Here is a 19,633-nt window from a genome sequence, read left to right as displayed (position 1 = left end):
GAACACTACAATGACCACATCACTTAGCGAGAAGTTGGTATGTTTCCTCAGGTTCTAAGAACACATAATGATCCTGATGCTGTAAATATGAACCTAATGGACAACAATCCAACCACAAATGCACTTTATCTATGCCAGTCTGGGTAATGTTGGCAGTTCGTAAAATCATTAATTTTCTTAATATTATTTAATGCTTAAGAAACTTCAGCAGAACAGACTTTGGCTGAGGCCATCAAGGATACTAGAATATTAGCGCGCAGCCTTTAGCTGTAAATTGAACATGGATGGATGCAAAAGTGGGATTTTCTTTTTGCAGTGAGAAATCTAAAAGAGAGCCCTTATACATTGGTATCATGTCTAAAAGTATGTACATGCACACTTTCCTAGTTTCTCGAAAAGCAGGTCATGAGGAAAGGGGCTTGACACTGCTTGGATTGTCTAATACCTGTTGTACAATATATACATTTAGAGGAATGCAAGTCTAATTGCACAGTGCAAATGTGTAGATTTTCTAAAAGTCAACAATTGGTGTATGGGAGAGATCCCCAACCGTCCCCGTCCACTACCACTACTGCTGTGCACAAACTGCTGTAGCTCAAGCAAGGATTCTGTAACTGTAGTCACCTGCAGTATCAGATTGGATTTTTAAATTTTTACGAAAGTAAAAACAACAACAACAGGAAACTTCTTTTAAAAAAAGAAAAAATATGGTAGTTTTTCAAGAAAAGCAGCAAACTTGACATCTATGTGTAGCATTTGGACTGATATGGGTGGTGGTAAGACGTAAGAGTTATTTAATTTCCAACTGTCTGTGAGGCCATGAATGTCTACAGGCTGCGCAAACGATGGAGGCAAAGCAAAGGAAGGAGGAGAGGGAGTAAGTGTTGAAACCAGAAACTACTCACTAGGCACATCAACTGTCGGAAATTGTCTCAGTGAGTCGTGTAAACATTTCATTCATATAGTTGCCTGATCGGTGTCACACAAAGTGGGTTGATGTAAAAAAATAAATAAATAAAAAACTCCAGGCAATGCTATGTGTGACAGGACTACGCACAGCATAGTCAGAAAATTTGAACTTCGCACACAGCATAGGTCTGGCGGACGTCTGTTTTGATTATGCGTGGACCTCTGCGGACAACGTTCCGTGTACATTGCATTTGAGTATGTTTGGGCTTTAATGCCTTGGCATCCTTTCAACATCCAGGCAGACGGTACAATATTTTATATCCACACAAAAACACCACAATCCAGGAGATTTTTAGCTTCACTCAGGGTGTCTGGACACAAGGGCAGTTATTGGAAGTCTCCCACAAAAGTCGGCAGAGCAGCTCTGCACTACTTGATTGAACATTGAGTTGTGGCTACTACGAAGAATGTGTCTGTGTATATTCTCTGTCATCCAGCTAATGGATATCTGCAAAAGTTGAATCGAGGTAACTGGAGTCTTCCTGTATGTTGAATAAGTTTAGCCTTTTGTCTAAAAAGTTTATTTAGTTTTAAACTTAAGGGCTGTTAATGTTCCTGGTGTTCACTAGCGAGTTGTTACGCCAGCAGGCGTAACAACCTATTGGTATGCAACACAGTTGTTCTCTAGCCATGTCAGAGAACATCAGCAACCCTACTGTGACCAGCCCTAGGGAGCACACCCACCAGAGATATAAATAAGAAAACTCCATTCCTTAGGTTCAGAACTGACAAACCTTCTGGACGAAAGGTGAAATGTCTTCAACAAACAAGACTTTTGCAAACTATGACAGAGAAAATATCAGGCTTACAATTAGTGGTGTTTTTGTGTGTTGTACAGAAAATAAAGTACTCTAAAGAATAGTGTTAACAATTTGGGATGCCAGTGTTGCAAATTGCTGGCGGTGAGTCAGGTTATTAATGCAAATTGACAGGAACAGTGTGAGCTTTAGCCAGCAGACATGACAACAATGCATCTCTGAGTCCCACATTGATTTTGTTGCCATAGTTGCGCTTGCATTATCACTGTATTTGGCCTATTTTTCCTCCGTAACTCTTGTGATGGACACAATTGCACAGTATAGAACAAACTTCAAAGAAAAAGAGCCATGTGACGCATGTTAGTGGTGCCACTCTCCAAAACAGGTAGCAGAAAACTTGCAGAGCTGGGATTGTGTGTAAACATATGCTTAACATTTGCATGACTCATTTGTATATTTGGTAGGGGAAAAGTTATGGCAGGTTTGTGACAGTAATGATAACTCCTTTGTTCTGGGAATATATTGACAAGTGCGGCATGCTATTGGGAGAGGTAGATGGGTTGAAAAAAAACACAAGACTGGGCTGCTTGTAAATGAGTGTTGAATCACCAAAAGTCAGGCAGTGGGTTGCCATGTGGAGATGAAGTGTAGCAAAGCATTAAAAGATGATCAAATAGTTTTCACCAGCACAGTACCCAATAAACAATCTCCCTGAACACCAAAAAAAGTTAGTCTATTGACCCATTAGCTGCAAATGGACATGAAATCTATGTAATTGTACATAGTCACGTCCCTTTAAGTCTCTTAATGTAGATTTTGTGTTACGATTTGTCTCCCAGCGATAGCTCTCATGGTAATTTCCCTCTCGTTTTTCTTCTCCTTCAGTCCTTCCTGTGCTTAGGATTCAAAGTCTGTGATTATCATAGGCTGATTGGATCTCTGAAGACAAAAAAAAGAAGATAAAAGGTGATCAGGTGTCAGCCATTTTTTCCTCCTGTGAGACATCCTGAATGCGAGAAAGCCCATTCAGTCCAAAAATAAGCCCTATGCAGGACATTTCGATAAATAGACTAAATCCACCATAGATCCATCTGTGGCAAAAGCAGTCCCGCCATCAGCAATGGATCAGAGATATAAATTCTGCTCCTCTTTGATATCCAGCCACATCAGCCATGTGAGGAGAAAATGGGCCTGCTGATGTTGCTGTTGGTGGTCATGGCAGACAGTTCCCACCTAAAGAGAAAGAGGAAAAAAGGCAAAATCCTGGTCAAATTATTTAGTTAGTGAATAAACATTACATTCAATTAAGGCCAACTCCATGAAATCTGATTTATTACATTTTAATTGATAGGGCTGTCAAAAAAAAAAAGATTTTCGAATGAAATGCAATTCCTATTTGTAACCATTCTTAATCGATTAAAAAAAATAAAAAAATCGATTTAAAATGTTTATTATTTTTTTGTTTAAAGTTATAATCTGTCTTGTCCAGCCACTGAGGCAAATCATATCGTTGATATAGATCAGTGGTCCCCAACTACCTGGCCGCGGCCCGATACCGGTCCGTGGATCGATTGGTACCGAGCCGCACAAGAAATTAAAAAAAATAAAAAATAAAATACAAATATATTTTTTTTTTATTAAATCAACATAAAAAACACAAAATACACTTACAATTAGTGAACCAACCCAAAAAAACAATCCCTCCCTTATTTACACTCATTCACACTCATTCGCACAAAAGGGTTGTTTCTTTCTGTTATTAATATTTCTGGTTCCGACATTATATATCAATATAGATCAATACAGTCTGCAGGGATACAGTCCGAAAGCACACATGATTGTATTGTTTTATAACAAAAAAAAAAAACCCTGGTCTGTGGGACAAATTTTCAAGCGTTGACCGGTCCGCAATTACAAAAAGGTTGGGGACCACTGATATAGATGACCATATCTGCTGTACAGATTTATTTTAAAAAACAGAAATGTGTGATACTTCTCTTGTCGTCTTATTTTGTATTTGACTTTATTAAGTTTTTGGGTGGAATTTTATTAAACAAAAGCAGTTTTCTTTGAAGTAATATATCATTTTTTCACGGCTGTTTATCTTTTTTATGGAGGGCAGCACGGTGGGACAGGGGTTAGTGCATGTGCCTCACAATAAGAAGGTCCTGGGAGTTTGCATGTTCTCCTCGTGACTGCGCGGGTTCCCTCCGGTTATTCCGGCTTCCTCCCACCTCCAAAGACATGCACCTGGGGATAGGTTGATTGGCAACACTGAATTGACCCGAGTGTGTGAATGTGAGTGTGAATTGTGTCTGTCTATATGTGTTATGTGTACGCCGCCTTCCGAACGCCGAATGCAGCTGAGATAGGCTCCAGCACCCCCCGCAACCACGAAAGGGACAAGCGGTAGAAAATGGATGGATGGATGGATGAATGTAGTTCATCTTAGAACTGGCACCCAATGTTATTAAAAAGTATTGATTTTGAATCGAGAATCATTTTGAAACGAGAATGGATTCTGAATTGAATCGTTACCCCCCAAAATCGAATCGAATCGTGTGATGCCCAAAGATTCAAAGCCCTACTAATTGAGACATTCCAAAAATATTCAATCTGTGTGAGTGTATCGGCATTCGATTAAGTAATCGTGTGAAATTAGTTTGAAGATGAGGGAAGGCTGTGATGTAACATGAGAACCAGGAGCAGGGGCTGACAGCAGAGTCTAGTGCTGACCTGATGACAGGTCAGAGGTTGAGCTCCAGATTGTTATCACTGGCTCTGGTTTCAACACTCACTCCCTCTCAATTGCTTTGTTCGTTTTTTTGGAGTGCGCGTGTGTGTTGAAGAGGGGAGATTGGCACCAGGGCAGAGGATGCCATTGAGGGGCAAAGGGAGTTAACCAGACTCTAGTGACCTCACAGAGAAGACAAGCCTTGACAGCTTACAGAACAACTCTAAACCACTTTAAAGTGGAGCTCGTGCAAGGTGGCAATGATGACGCAACAGATATGAGAAGTTAATCAACTGTCAAGTTACACACTGTATAAATAAAAATGATAACAGTTTATTTTTATTTTAATCTAATCTAGTGTTCCTAAAATATAAACATTAAAAAAATATATAAAGCTAACGCTTTTGCCCCCTCTTTAATGAGCTGAACTCAAAGACATTTAACTTCTTCCGTTTACATAGAAGTGCTATTTCTCTCAGGGTGTACCCCGCCTTCCGCCCAAATGCAGCTGAGAAAGGCTCCAGCACCCCCCGCGACCCCAAAAGGGACAAGCGGTAGAAAATGGATGGATGGATGGATGGATATCTGCCTATAACTTTGTTAGTGAGCACTTCTCTTTTGCCAAGATAATCTATACACTTACCAGTTATGGCATATGAATATGCTGATTAGAGAGCATTATTATTGCACAGGTGTGCCTAGGGCTGGCTTGAAAATGTACAGTTCTAATGTACTGGAGCCATTGACTGGAACCCACTGTTGTATAAGCCGGTCCAGAGCTTGGCAAACATGTTCAAAGGGTGACACGTCAGTTCAGTGTGATGGCCACACAAAATGACTAGGGTGTTTACAGCTACCTGAGGATCTTGTCTAAAGAACCCAGCAATCATAATCATGCTGTAAAGGTGATGGTCGCGGATAAATGGCTTTACAATGGTATTCCTGATCTTGGTATTTCTGTGAATTTAAAATGTTTTCAAAACAACATTGAATGCAAGCATATGCCCAATAAATGTGGTTACAACAACAAACTGCACTCCGTTTGAGACCCATATGAGGACGGCAGCATGCAATGGAACTTCTTTGAGATGGTTTCCAACTGTTTGTGCAGAGATTATTTGGTTACAGTGCATTCGGAAAGTATTCACAGCTCTTCACCTTTTTCACATTTTGTTACAGCCTAATTCCAAAATGGAATACATGCATTTTTGTCTTCAAAAGTCTGCACACAATACTGCATAATGACAATGGGAAAATGTGTTTAAATTTTTTTTGCAAATGTATTAAAAACAAAAGACTTTAAAAAATCACATGTACATAGCAAGTATGTACAGCCTTTGCTCAATACTTTGTTGATGCACCTATGGCAGCAACTACAGTATTTCTGAATACATTGCCACAAACTTGGTGCAGCTATTTTAGGGCAGTTTCGCCCATTCCTTTTTGCAGCTCCATCAAGTTAGATGAGAAGTGTTGGTTTAATCCAGGATGGCACTGTATATTGCTACATTTATCTTTCCCTCTGACCTAACTAGTCTCCCAGTTCATGCTGCTGAAAAACAACCCCGCAGCATGATGCTGCCACCACCATGCTTCACTATAAGGATGGTATTGGCCTGGTGATGAGCGGTGCCTGGTTTCCTCCAAACATGATGTTTGGCATTCAAGCCAAAAGTTCAATCTTTGTCTCATCAAATCAGATAACTTTGTTTCTTAATGGTCTGAGAGTCTTTCAGGTGCACTTTTTCAAACCTTTTACTAAGAAATGGCTTCCGTGTGGCCAATATAACAATCAGGCCTGATCGGTGGATTGCTGCAGAGATGGCTGTCCTTCTGAAAGGTTCTCCTCTCTGCGCAGAGAAATGCTGCTGCTCTGACAGAGTGACCATCGGGTTCTTGGTCCCCTCTCTGACTAGACTAAGATGAATGCAGCAATGTACAGAGACACACCAAGGCTTTCCATCCAATTTGATGGAGCTTGAGAGGTGCTGCAAGAGAAATGGTCTAAACTGCCTAAAGATAGGTGTGCCAAGCTTGTGGCATTGTATTCAAAAAGACTTGAGACTGTAATTGCTGCCAAAGGTGCATCAACAAACTATGAAACAAATGCTGCGAATAGTTGTGATTTTTTTTTATTTTTCATACATTTGCAATTGTTTTTAAACGCTTTGCACATTGTCATTATGGGTATTGTCTGTAAGATTTTAAGAACAGAAATTAATTTATTTTATTTTTGAATAAAGGCTGTAACATAACAAAAGGTGGAAAAAGTGAAGCGCTGTGAATACTTTCCGCATGCACTGTATGCAAACCGTTTAGCGCACCAGTTGTCCAGGTGGCTGGTATTAGATAATCTTAGCGGTGAAGGTGCTGGATTTGGAGGTCATGGGCTTGTGTGGGCACACATGCTCAGCTGTTGTGAGGCCTCAAACGCACTTGTAGACGGCTATAGTAGGTAAAGCAATGAGCTTCCCTAACACTTGTGACATCTGTGGCCATGTTCTTTGTGTTAAAACTGCACATTTGCACACTTATGCAATAATGAGCTTCACATGCCACATCTGTGAGGTAGATGAATTATCTCAGAAAAGAAGAAGTGCTCACCAGCACCGATTTTGTCAACAGCATTAGAGAAAAAATGGGTAATTTAGGTTAAAGAAAAATTATCTTTGAATAAGACTCATGCAAGATGGAAGCAAAAAAGTTTTGCATCGAGTGTGGTTTAATGACGGCTTTTTATTATGTTAATGCTTTTAGAGTGAATGTAAACCTGCCACGTTGACTTGATCACTTGACTTTAACAAGTAGCACAATGCTCATTAATAATATTTAGTAACACACTGCTGCTACAAGACTTTAATTATTCAATTACACGATTTTCCTGATTTGTAGTTTGTAATTACCAATAACTAGTCACACAATGTAATATAAATTATAGTATACATCTTGGCATGTTATAATTGTCAGCAAAGATGTGTCAATATCAAGTAAAATAGCCAATAATGAGCTTAGAGAATGAAACTTGGGAAGCAAATCTATCATGCATTTTATCCTTGTTGACTTACAAATAATGGTCCCATTTAGATGCACGCTTGATGGAAAAGAAATTAACGTCCGTATTAGTATCCGTAGCTTTTAACTGCAATGCAGGGTTTCCCCTACATGTAAACGATCGTGGTGCAACGCCACGGCAAGAAATAATGCCGCCACAATGTCAAAATAGGTTTTTCTTTTTACATGAAAACACTTTCTTTTTTTTTTTTACATTAAAACATACTTGAGAGATGTGAATGTTTGAATGTGAGATTTTATGAATGTATATACCCTATATAGTCAATTATTTATGTATATTGGCTATAATAAGTTTGAAAAACAGCTCAAATATCATAAAAATGTTCCTCATTGATTTATTTTTAAAAAACAAAACAAAAACGTGCATCTAAATTGCCTGTCAGAAGCGCATCAGCTGGTTGGTCGCGCACCCAAATGGAGTTGACACCCGGCAAAAGTAAGGAAAGAGTTGGATAAGTATTTTAAGCTAATTAATATATTTTTGTTCAAGCTAGTGTAAACTACCCTAATTCTTTTGACATTAATACCGACAATAACGTCTAACTTCACGCCTTGTGCGTCTTCGAACCTCCGTTTGGACATTGCTGTGTGGAGTGTGCATTTGTCCCCGTGCGTATGTGGGTTATCCCCCGGGTACTCCAGCTTACTTGCACATTTCAAACATATGTATGTTACCTACATGCAAATTGTCCATAGATACTAATGTTAATGAATCTGTGCCCTGCGATGGACCATGCTAATTGAAGTTAGCTTGTCTATGAGCTAATCCATTGTACGTTAGCATTATGCCAGCGGCATTAGAGCTCAACCTTAATCCTGCACAACTGTATTACCTTTTTCAGTTTATTCCAAATTGTATTATTAATCTAATGTGATTCCTACATGTTTGCACTTCATGTGTATATATAATTTACTTTTTTGTGTATGGTTAGTTTTACAGTGACTTAATTGTGAAGAATATCAACAAAACACCATAAGTTATTTTTTTCAAATCTAATTTGAATGACTGTTTACATATTTGGCAAACTAAATTGCAACATTCAGGGAGGGCAGAATAAAGTGTAGCCTGTGTTACCTTTTACAATAAACAGCAACAATTAAACTGCATTGAACAAAGAGAGCACAGTCTACCAAGTCAAATTCCTTGTGTTAAAGCTGATTGTGACTCTGATTATATAAGCAATTCATGTTAATATTAATGGTATTAATAACTAATAAAACTAATATTTGTTTTAAATATACACAAAACATTTGTTTAGCTTTTTTAAAGAAATATATGCATCATTGCAAATCAAAATGATCGTGTCATACATATGATGATGTCATATTGACCACGCCCCTAGCCACGATCATTCGTATATCTGGCAATACTGGGGAAACCCTGCAATGCATTATTAACTTGTTATTAATAACTAACCTGTTCAAACTCAACTCAACTTCAGGCAAAGACTGTGGCAGGACAACAACAATAAATTAATGAAAAAAATTAATGATAAAGAGCGTTATTTCTAAAAAATAAAAATAAAAAGTCAAAAACCGTAAAATGGTGGTAAAAGTGACCACAGACACAAACAACTAAATATCTCAATTCAGTGTGGAAATAGCAGAAATGTTTGTTGGACCTGATATCATGTGGAAGGCCCGACTGCTCCAGACTGTATTGAATTACAGCTATTTTGCATAATGTCTTCAAATTTGGACCTGGAAAAGAAAGGGGTATGAGTCTTAGGATGATGACAAAAGTGAAGCTTTTTTCTAACAAATCTAAACATTTCTCGTACACAAATCACTACATGAATGTGGTTAAATGTGGGATAATGCTGTTTCTTATCTATCCAGGTCTCTATGACTCTAAATACATAGGTTTACTAGAAGGTGCTTGTAACGATTGAAAACAAAAAGAGCAGATTACACGTTGAAATAACCTGAACAAGCTAACAGGCAAATTGCACCACATTTTTGGACAAGTAATATATCTTTTTTTAGTTCACTTGACAGCTCTAAACTCATATCTCGTCCTTGCACAGAATATTAATTACTTTGAACATAGAGAGAAGTATCAGCTTTATCAGTAGCAATGTCCATCATTCGCCTTTTTCTTCTTCTAAGAGAGAGAACTCAGACATACAGTAGTTGCTTTGTGTAACTTTTACTGAATCTTGGGGTGAATAGATTGTCTTACTGAAAACAAAGTTTCACAAACAAGCTACTCCTGAAGGCATATACAGTAAAACAAAGACAAAATGAAATATTAAGGAAATTATTGTAAAAAAATGTCAATCTTTTTTTACTACAAAAAATACAAAACAGACATTCAGACAAATCAATGAGCGATGCATTTCTACGTTGGCAACTTTTGTTATCTAAATGCTATTGTCAGTTATTTGTAAATGTATATCAAATACAGGTAGTAGTTCTAAGAAAAAACTATGGGACAGAATGATTTATGAGTATCTGCACTGTAAGTAGTCTTGGTACATTATACATTAGCTTATCACACAGCCTTGGGCTTATTGTAATTACACAGCTCCTCAGCATCAGATATATAGCTTCATTGTTATTGCAAAAAGTGCATCACCACAAAATTGTCAGCCAATGTCATGTCCCTTGCACCATATGCTCAGGAGTAAAATCTCACATGAATGTCATGTAGCGGTGCATGACATGCAGGATTCCACTTGGTACTGCGAATCCTCTAAGCTCAATCTGTAAGACCATCCACACAAGAACTTTGAGCACACGTCATGCAGGCACTAAGTTTGGTTGTCGAAGAGATGGAAGTGTGCCATATGATGTCACAAAGGTAGGGTGAAGGCCAGGCACAAAGATGAGGAATGGGGGTTAGTCTAAGGACCAATTTAAAATGTTTGACATCTCCTTTATTTATAATCACACAAGGTCCCAAGAAGTATTTTCCATGTCAACCGTTACCTAAAAGCTATCAGGAATGACAGAAATACTCACTGAAATCTAAGATGTAAAGGTCTGAATGATCCATGAGGTTAAATTCATCACCCATTCCTTGCTCAGGACAGGGACTGAAAGAAGAACAAAGACAATAATTTATAGTAATCTGCGTCAAATAAAATATCACTTCCTGTCTTTATGAGCATGAAACAAAGTGTTTTTTAAGTAACTGAAATATTCACATTGTCATACAATTTATTACCATATTTCATTTTCACTGAGGTCTAGAAAATCATAGAAGATAAAAAAAACATTAAAAGTGAGCAGGTCGTTTGGCTCTTCTTATCCTGACCAGCTTGATTTAAGCCGACAGGAAATAGAGCACTGCAGTAAGGCCGCCTGGCCTATGCAGATAGCCTCCCAGACATGTGTTGCCGTTTTATATCAATGAACATCTGTTTCCTGCCACGGTACTACACACTCACACATACACACACCTGCAACACACAAGGTGCACCACAGTCAAAATGTCTTCACATTTTCTTTATGTATATAAAAACTGATTCATCCAACCTCAGCAGCTTCCAATGAAAGTAATGGAAATTAACAGTAAAAAGACACTAAGACAGTAGAAGAAAACATGTTATTAAATAATAGGTAATTAAGGAAGTAATAAAACATAAATGGATTGTAATGATGATAATAGTAGTATTAATCAATACTCCTTCCACTACATAATTAAAAACTGGAAACGCTCAGGCCTACATTGGGACACCTCAGTGGGATTGGTACATCCCTACTTGGGGAGTTCATCAATTTATTTCAGGATTTTCACATACTCCTGCTCATCAATCTGTATTTCTCTTTACGGTTGTCTCCTCCATCGAGTCTTCCTTTCGCTGCGTGTTCAGGATGTTGTAAGGGGTTTACGTTGCTAATCTTTCCTAAACAAACACGGATGGGGCTTAAAGCAGCCGGGAGAGGTGCAGAGCACGAGCACAGTCGTCCCAGAGGGTCAGCTGTGGAAGTCATTACGCCCCTGGCCCCCCAGGAGGCGATTCACCCAGGCTTATAGGGAGCCTTCAACCAAATACTCTCAACCACCCAAGTCCCTTCACCACAAAAGTGTTGACCCTTATCTCTGATTCTCACCCTTCATACAGTATATTTGCAGAAACTATATCAGGGGGGATTCAAATCCAAAAGCTTGATTGATCATCACAACCTAGAACATGTAACATTTCATGATATGCATAATGGAGTGATGGGGATGTTGGTATTGCAAACCAAAATTCCAACATGTGTAGTAAAATAGACAAAGGGACCATTTGAAACAATGTAATGTAAAACCATGTTTTGTGGCATTGACGTGTATTACAAGAAGGTTTGACAACTCACAAATTGAAGAGTGATATCTGTCAACTCACAAAAACTATGGGGATCTACAATAAAATAAGGTCCTTAATTTACTATACCATAAAGCACAAAGTTTTAGGTAAAAAGTTTTTGAGTGACGCTTTCAGCAAACCTGCTAAAATCCCAGGCGACAAATACACCCCATGCCTCACTTAGCAGACATAAGAATTATTAACTTGGATTAAAATAATACATGCAACTGTGCGCCTTGAGCATAAACAACATGAACAATACTGACCATGCTATGGACCAAGAGCTGTATTACATGTCTTAATCTAAGGTTTACACACATGGGCAAGAGATGTGTGCAGGTTGTATGACTTCTATTAGAAAAATCCACATCAAATAGTTAAGGAAAGATCAAGGTTAAAAGGGACATTTTCATCATCAGTGCCATTTTGACATCTCACTTTCTTTTCAACCATTCCTGTTATTATTGGCTAAGTTTATTTTGGGAGAAATCTCATGAAAAACAGGAACTTTTGTTTTACTTTGCTGCATCAGAATGATGCAAACACAAACTGATTGTCATCAGTTCACAATAAATTAAAAGGTACTCCACTGTCTATAATATAGAGCAAAACACAGTGTGGTAGTTGTCAACAACTCACACATGGAGAGAGTCTAAGCCTTGGATGATGATGCGTGAAAAGGTAGAGATAAGAGCAGCAGCAAGAGAAATGACAACTGTAGTGCTGCAACACAGCTTTCTCGCACACTCATGGATAATATTAGCCTGGGTGTGAAGTCCAGCAGCACATTAATGTTTTATTGGTGTTTGTAAAACAGAAAAGGATCATAGAAACAGGGGAAGGAAAAGGGGTGTTGTTGGAAGCGGGAAGGTCACAGTGTGTGACTTTATGTGGCATCCTGGTGTTTGATGGTTCACTTTGTTACTCGATCAGCAAAGTATCACAATGTGTGAAAGTGGTCCCCGCCCCCTGAAGCAACGGTGGTTCCCAGTCTGTAAGAAGCCTGAGTGATGCTGCTCCCCCACTAAAAAAACAGTGGTTGCTATTTCAAACAACACTCAAATGAGGGTGTCTAATCACCCAATTGCCGCCCTCTCAAGCAATGCACTCGCACTGGCTACTCCACATCATTATCTTTGGAACAAGGCTTCCAAGACAGTAGACACTCAACTACTGTCCTAAAATTAACGTGGGAATACCGCAGAGCCTGGGAACATTACACAAAGGCATTTCTAAAAGTAAATAAAGATTTTTACAAAATAAATACATTGTTAGATGATAAATATATAATTATTTATTTGATGGTTTTTAAATAAAAATATTGTGGTTATCAGCTAGTATGATTTCAGTGATTTCATTGGCCATATCCTCATACTTGACCTGATACAATCTGCATCCTGTTCCTTACGCTACATCCTATTGAACTTTGGTCCTTTAGGAGCAGCTAATACACAGGAACTTATTACACACTACAACTTCCTGCTGAACATCTTATCAGGACGACCAGACATGCATCAAATTGTTTTGTTTGCATTTCAGAAAAGTCTAAATATATTATATTTTATATTTATATTTATATATTTTATGTTACCTACTGTACAACTGAAAAAAAGACTGTGTGCTAAATTGGGACAAATTTGGCTCATCCAAAATAATCAGGAACTTCATTTCGGGCCCAGTTATTGCAGTCTAAATGCACATAAACACTGTGAAATAAGACCACTTAGAGCCTGATTCCAAGATGCAGACGTACAGTATACAGGGGTGAACAAGGAATGATTAGCTGCTGGTTCTAGGACGATCAGTTGAATTTCTGCAATGTTTACAATGTGGCTGTCTGACAAAGTTAACATAAAAGCCTTTTCCCTTCAATGTGCCCATCCTAAATGACTCTAATCATGTTATGATGGCATACAACATATTTGACTCTTACATTTGTTATCACTGGTTGCTAGATTCTTGCCAATTTTTGTGCCTCTGCTGTCTCATCTAGTCTTACCAACATATCTGTACCCCCTCCTGGGTGGTGGCTGGAAGGTGGATTAAGACCTATAGCCCCATGATGAGAGTGAGACACTAACTACCATTGGCTCCCAAAGATGCCTGTCTTTAGATTAGACTAAGATGCCAGACGCTAATCAAACTTGCATCTCAAATTTCAACCTTTGAGAACAAAATGTACTTTGCGTTTGTCATGGAACTAAGGAGCATACCGTACCTCTTATGCAGCTATTCATTCATTCACTCTTATCAGGACAAATTGTTCTTGTATCAGGGTATACAGTCATAAACCTGTAGCCTATACAAACAAGGAAGGAAGACATTAATTTAAATTTGGAGCCTTGAGCACAGCTGGTTAATATAAAAATGGTAGTTGAGATGGAATATTATGGTTTGAAAAATTGTTGCCACACTTGTTAGCTATAATTATTATAGATGTCAAGGCCAGCTGACAGAGAACACTAAAAGAAGATAATACAGTATAATGTACAGCAGTAACAGCGTGTTCTTTTCATGGTAATCACATTTACAAATGTTATCTTCAAAGTAATCAAGGAATTGTCTATTAAAAAATATCCGTGTTGTAAACAGGATGAGTAGTATGTCAACTACTCCCTATTTTACAGGTCAATTTACTTGAACAACATTACAACGTGTCACCTATGTAGGTTGTTTATTTGAGCTGCTGTATAGCACTCACCTCTATGACACCACAATGTATACAGGCCGTTAGTGGGTTAAGGAGGGTTAAGATGGAGATGAAATACTATCATGGTCATGGCTTTGAAGAGTAAATCACAGAGTTGCTATGCTACCCAAAGGTCTTCTGCCGCACGTGCGAGATGACCCAAATCCATCTCAGGTCACCTTCACTGTTTGACAAGTTTTATCTTGGACGTATGAAACACACATACGCACACACAAGTGGACAGACAATTAATAAAAGGAAATGTCTGTGGCCTCCCCTTTGACACTAAAGGGCAAATGACAATATGTGCATATCTTAAGTGCTGATAATCAGGTTAACGTGGAGCCAAGTGTCTCAGAAGCAGGTCATGAACAGCAAGTGCAGCTGTAATGGTTGGTTAATTGATGAAATGGCTGTGCTTTGACACTCTATTGATGATTTCACAAGAAGTCCTTGGTTAATACAATACCTTGCAAGAAAAAAAGTGGTTCAACGATAAACAAGAGTCAATTCCATGTAGTGTTTAGTCTAACATTTCAACTATCAGGTTCAATGGTGATAAGCTACACTTTAGCCAGCTGGACTATCATAACAGCAGCCCTTGCAGCCGTTGATAAGATGCTAAATGGTATTATAGGTGATATCGAGGCACCAGACTTTTGACCTCCTGATCAGCTAACAAGATCACTGGACACTGAAGAAAATCTCTGGCTCAACAAATTGCGGTTTTGAATTCACAAGTAAAATTCCACACGGATTAAATATCATGGTGAGATTTTGGTGGAATAAACAAGAGACTTTGGGCTGGGATGTTTTGGCTACCAGTGAGATTACCTGCTATGTGGTCTCCCTCAAGCTCTAGAATCTTAAACAACCTGGAAGCATTATGGTGGTCCAACAACTACAATCTATCGTGTCAAAAGTGTTTACATGAAACTACATCCAGCATGATATGCTGCTGCTATACTACCCATTAATCAAAAGCTCTGTTGAAAAATAGACCATATAAAAGGTGTTAAAGGGGTCATATTATGTTTTTTTCCTACATTTTAAACACTTGCTTGTGGTTTACATTAAATGTGATGGTGGTTCTTTGATCAAAATTTGGCAATGATTAGGTTTTACAGACTGTTTTCAAGCTGCTTTCAGACCGTCTCTTCAGGATGCGCCATTTTGTGGGCGGTCCTATTTTCATGCCTCCACATCGACACCCTCTTCTGCCCGCCATATTTGTTATAGTTTTTAGCGCTTCCATAGAGAGTCTACTGACAGAATAGGTTTGATCTATACACTACTTTGTATTAGAAATGGCAACAGCGTAGGATGCATGTGCATTGATGAGCCAGTCTGCCCCACAACAAAAGGATAGAGAAAAAAGGAACGTAATGACTACAGCGTCGGACTACAATAGCGGACACGTGCACGGTCTTCGGGCAAAACTTTACCATGTATAGATAATCCACTGGCGTCACCGATGGAACAAATGTCACAAATGGGGCAAATTCCCATACTGATTGTTCAGTGGAAATATGAAGGAAGGCAAGATTGTTATAGAAATATATCTGCAATGCGTCAACAGCTTGATTTGAAATTTACAGAACTTATGCATAACAGAAGGCACCAATGGGTTAAGAAAAGTTGGTTTTGCATTCTAGGGCCTCTTAATAGAGTCAACATAGCACACAATATTACGTTTCAGATCTTGTATTTTCAACGAGAAAAAAAGGGGATTAAAAATGTGAAAGACTTAAGTAGTTATAGCTACTATGAGAAGACTTCTAATGTCTATAGGGCTCAAAAGCCCACGTGATTTTGCAATATGTAAGTTGTTTGTCACGTGTGGCTAGTTTGGCTAACACTAGCATCCTACTAAATGCTACTTGTGAAACATAATAAAACATGCATTGATTCAAACTCACCAGTCTGAAAATGCCAGGAACACACCAACATGTACCAAGTGATGGCGTTAAAAGTGAAGTTTGGTCGTCTCACGGCTGCTATCCAGGCAATTCACTTTATTTTTAATAGCTTCATAACCCGTCTTTTGGCTTTACTTTCAGGGCTGGAAATGAGAAAAATCTCACCAAATCCTTTTTTTCCTGAGACGATCATGACCACGATTGTGGCAGTTAATGATGTTGCACATTCGCGCCAAGTTTTGAACTTGTTAAAAAAAATAAAAAAAATTTAAGCACAGAGTCTTCTATTCAACCATATAAATAAGGAAGTCAGAGTCCAGCAAGACCCACAATGCAATGCTTTTCCACGTCACACTTTCAAGGCCTGTTGTTTGAATAATACCAATAGGTTGGAATTGGGGGTTAAATCACCAAAATGATTCCCGGGCGCAGCCACCGCTGCTGCCCACTGCTCCCCTCACCTCCCAGGGGGTGATCAAGGGTGATGGGTCAAATGCAGAGAATAATTTCGCCACACCTAGTGTGTGTGTGACAATCATTGGTACTTTAACTTTTAACTTTAACTTTAAATAGATCTCATTGTGACCAAAAAGTCAAATGACCAGCACTGGAGTTCCCCTCAAACATGTCACTCTGTCATGCCCTTGCTCCCGTTACGCCCCTCAGAAGATGCCCTGTTTCCAGCTCAAAATTATTTGTGATTTAGCACACCCAGAGCTTGTAGTGAGCTCATCTTGAGTGTGACACAAGTTTAACACCTTGTAGTCAGTTCATTAAATCCCATCAAGGTTTAGAATATTTGTTATTTTACTTTGCAAAGTACGCTGCTAATTGCTTGTGTAGGTGAAGGTCGGTGCAGGTGGAGTTAGTCATGCACGGGTCGTCCTTCGTGGGGCAATGAGCAGGTCCCAGTAAATGAGTGTAGCAGAGGTGCTTAGGGCATATCAAATAGCACTCCGTGAGAAAGAATGCTCCCTGAGGTCATAAATCAAAGAAGGGGCAGAATTTCACGCCTCTCTGAAAACCAGCAGGCCTGTTTATACTTACGTAAGTGGCGCTCAACAGATTGTCAATAAATGCCCAGCCAGTCAGTTTCCTCATAGAGCAACTGCACATTTAGCCTAATGTGTACAGTATTGTACACCCCATGTTTGAAATACACAACACATAGCACCCATAAACTAGGCAAAATGCTGTTCTCATACAAATCTGTAGAACTAATTTCATAATATTCTATCTGCAACAGCCTATTTGTTTTTATTAATTACAGTTTATGCTTTCACTCTTGTAGTGCATTGAGTATAAGCACAGACTTCTGGTCTCAAATCCCTTAGCAAATAGGGGGATTCGGGAGTTGAAGAGTTTTATTGTACTTCACTAAAGTAATAAATTATACCCACACAAATCTTGGACTGGGGATAAATATCAAGGGGGTTCTGTTTTACATCAGTTTGAAAGGACAACCAACCTCGGAAAACAAAATGTGAGCCATAAATTTGAACACAATTTCCTAGGGCAGAAGGACTAAATGAGAAGACCTACAAAAAACACAAGCAAAGTGTCCAACAAATAATTCATGGTGGCCTGTGCGTGCATTTGTTAGCTGCATACAGACAGATACCAATAACATTTTAGGCCTGTTAACTGCCCTCATGTTGTCAGGTCATGTAAAAACAAACACAGTCATAGCTGCTTTTAAACAACTTGGTGAATTAGTTGCACATATTGTAAAACACACTAACTCGGTCAGAGACCTTTGATTTGGTGTGAATGTTGGTACACTACAAATCAAGGCATTACCTTGATTGCAAACCATTAAGGTAAGTAATAAGACAAAGACAACAAATAAAGAACCAAGAAGAAACTTAGTGTGTGTTTGTGTAGCTTAGTGTGTACGTACTCGTACTGATGGGAGTTCCTGTGCTTAAGTGCGCTCATGTACATAACAAAACATGCAATGTAAGTCAACAGAAGTTGTGTGGTCAGCTTATTTTGGAACTGTAAGGATCACACTAATTTGTACAGTAACAGGAAACAAAAATTTGCTAGGGCCAGACTTAATACAAAATAGAAGTGGGCTAAGATAAAATGTGGGGCATAAGTGTGTGCTAAAAGTGACTTGAATTAATCTTGAACAATTATCTCAACTTCTAAAGCTAAGACAAAAACCTATGCAGTACAATTTACAAACAATGCAGAACGTTGCCTAAAAATTAAAAACTCCCTGAATGGAAAACAACAACAACAACACCAACAATCATTTACCACTTTGACAAAGGTGTTGGTAATGTTGTGGTGTTTGATCTTTCTCTGCTTGGCTGCACCCTCACTGTAAGGATTTCAATGTATCTTACAAACTAATTTTCCAAACACAAGTCCTGCACTTCAGAGGAAATTATGACTCGTGAAATTCAGGTGACATCCATCCATTTTCTACCGCTTGTCCCTTTTGGGGTGGCAGGGGGTGCTGGAGCCTATCTCAGCTACAATCGGGCGGAAGGCAAGGTACACCCTGGACAAGTCGCCACCTCATCACAGGGCCAACACAGATAGACAGACAACATTCACACTCACATTCACACACTAGGGCTAATTTAGTGTTGCCAATCAACCTATCCCCTTGAACACCAATTGTAAGGAATGTTATAAATGATAAATAAATACATGTTACCTTTAAAAGCTCCAAAAAAACCCAAATTACATTTTTTCTCCTGAAAGGCTTTATGTGAGAACGTTTTATGTACATTGATTTATTTGTGTAGCCTGACATACACACATTTTGACCGCCACAAATAGATTTGGTACTACTTGTTCCCCCTCGGTCATAAACACATTAAGTTGTAGCAAATTTGTTCACATCTGTGCAGTTGGTAACGGTACGCATCATAACTCGACTTCTTAACACACTTTGTAGCAGGAACTATCAGTGTTGCCAACTTAGTGAGTATTCAGACCCCTCAAGATACTCTTTTAAAAGGAGGCACTAGTCTAAATTCTTGCATTTTTCTGGTGTTATTGGGGGCGTTTGGGCTATGTTTACACTGAAGATGAATGTTGGCCTGTAGATTTACATTGTCCCTGCATTGAATACAACAGTTGGTGGATGCAAAACAATTTTCTTTAGCTGAACTCAGAAAAAAATGAAATCTTTCAGTGGTCCACAGAACAAAAGAGAAAATTGCACCTCCTAAAAACCT

At 38.7% G+C, this 19,633-nt stretch overlaps 1 protein-coding gene across 3 annotated transcripts in view; it reads right to left on the bottom strand.

Moving 5' to 3' along the window:
• Window positions 1-777: 777 nt before the first annotated feature.
• Window positions 778-19,633, bottom strand: part of klhdc3 (kelch domain containing 3) — a 56,412-nt gene continuing 37,556 nt past the window's right edge. The window contains exons 9-11 of one of the 3 annotated variants that reach the window (XM_061961035.1): window positions 10,498-10,571; window positions 9,156-9,234; window positions 778-2,960 (exon numbers count right to left, since the gene is read on the bottom strand). In XM_061961035.1, the coding sequence (XP_061817019.1) occupies window positions 2,894-2,960; window positions 9,156-9,234; window positions 10,498-10,571 (220 nt within the window). In that variant the 3' untranslated portion in view covers window positions 778-2,893. Of the gene's footprint in view, window positions 2,961-9,155; window positions 9,235-10,497; window positions 10,572-19,633 lie in introns of those variants that run through there. The other 2 variants (XR_009815296.1, XM_061961046.1) reach the window with 2 other exon arrangements.

Source organism: Nerophis lumbriciformis, linkage group LG02, assembly GCF_033978685.3.
Source record: "Nerophis lumbriciformis linkage group LG02, RoL_Nlum_v2.1, whole genome shotgun sequence".
NCBI classification, from domain to species: domain Eukaryota; kingdom Metazoa; phylum Chordata; class Actinopteri; order Syngnathiformes; family Syngnathidae; genus Nerophis; species Nerophis lumbriciformis.
Note: the sequence above shows the minus strand (reverse complement) of the source record. Positions and strands in the feature narration are given on the sequence as shown.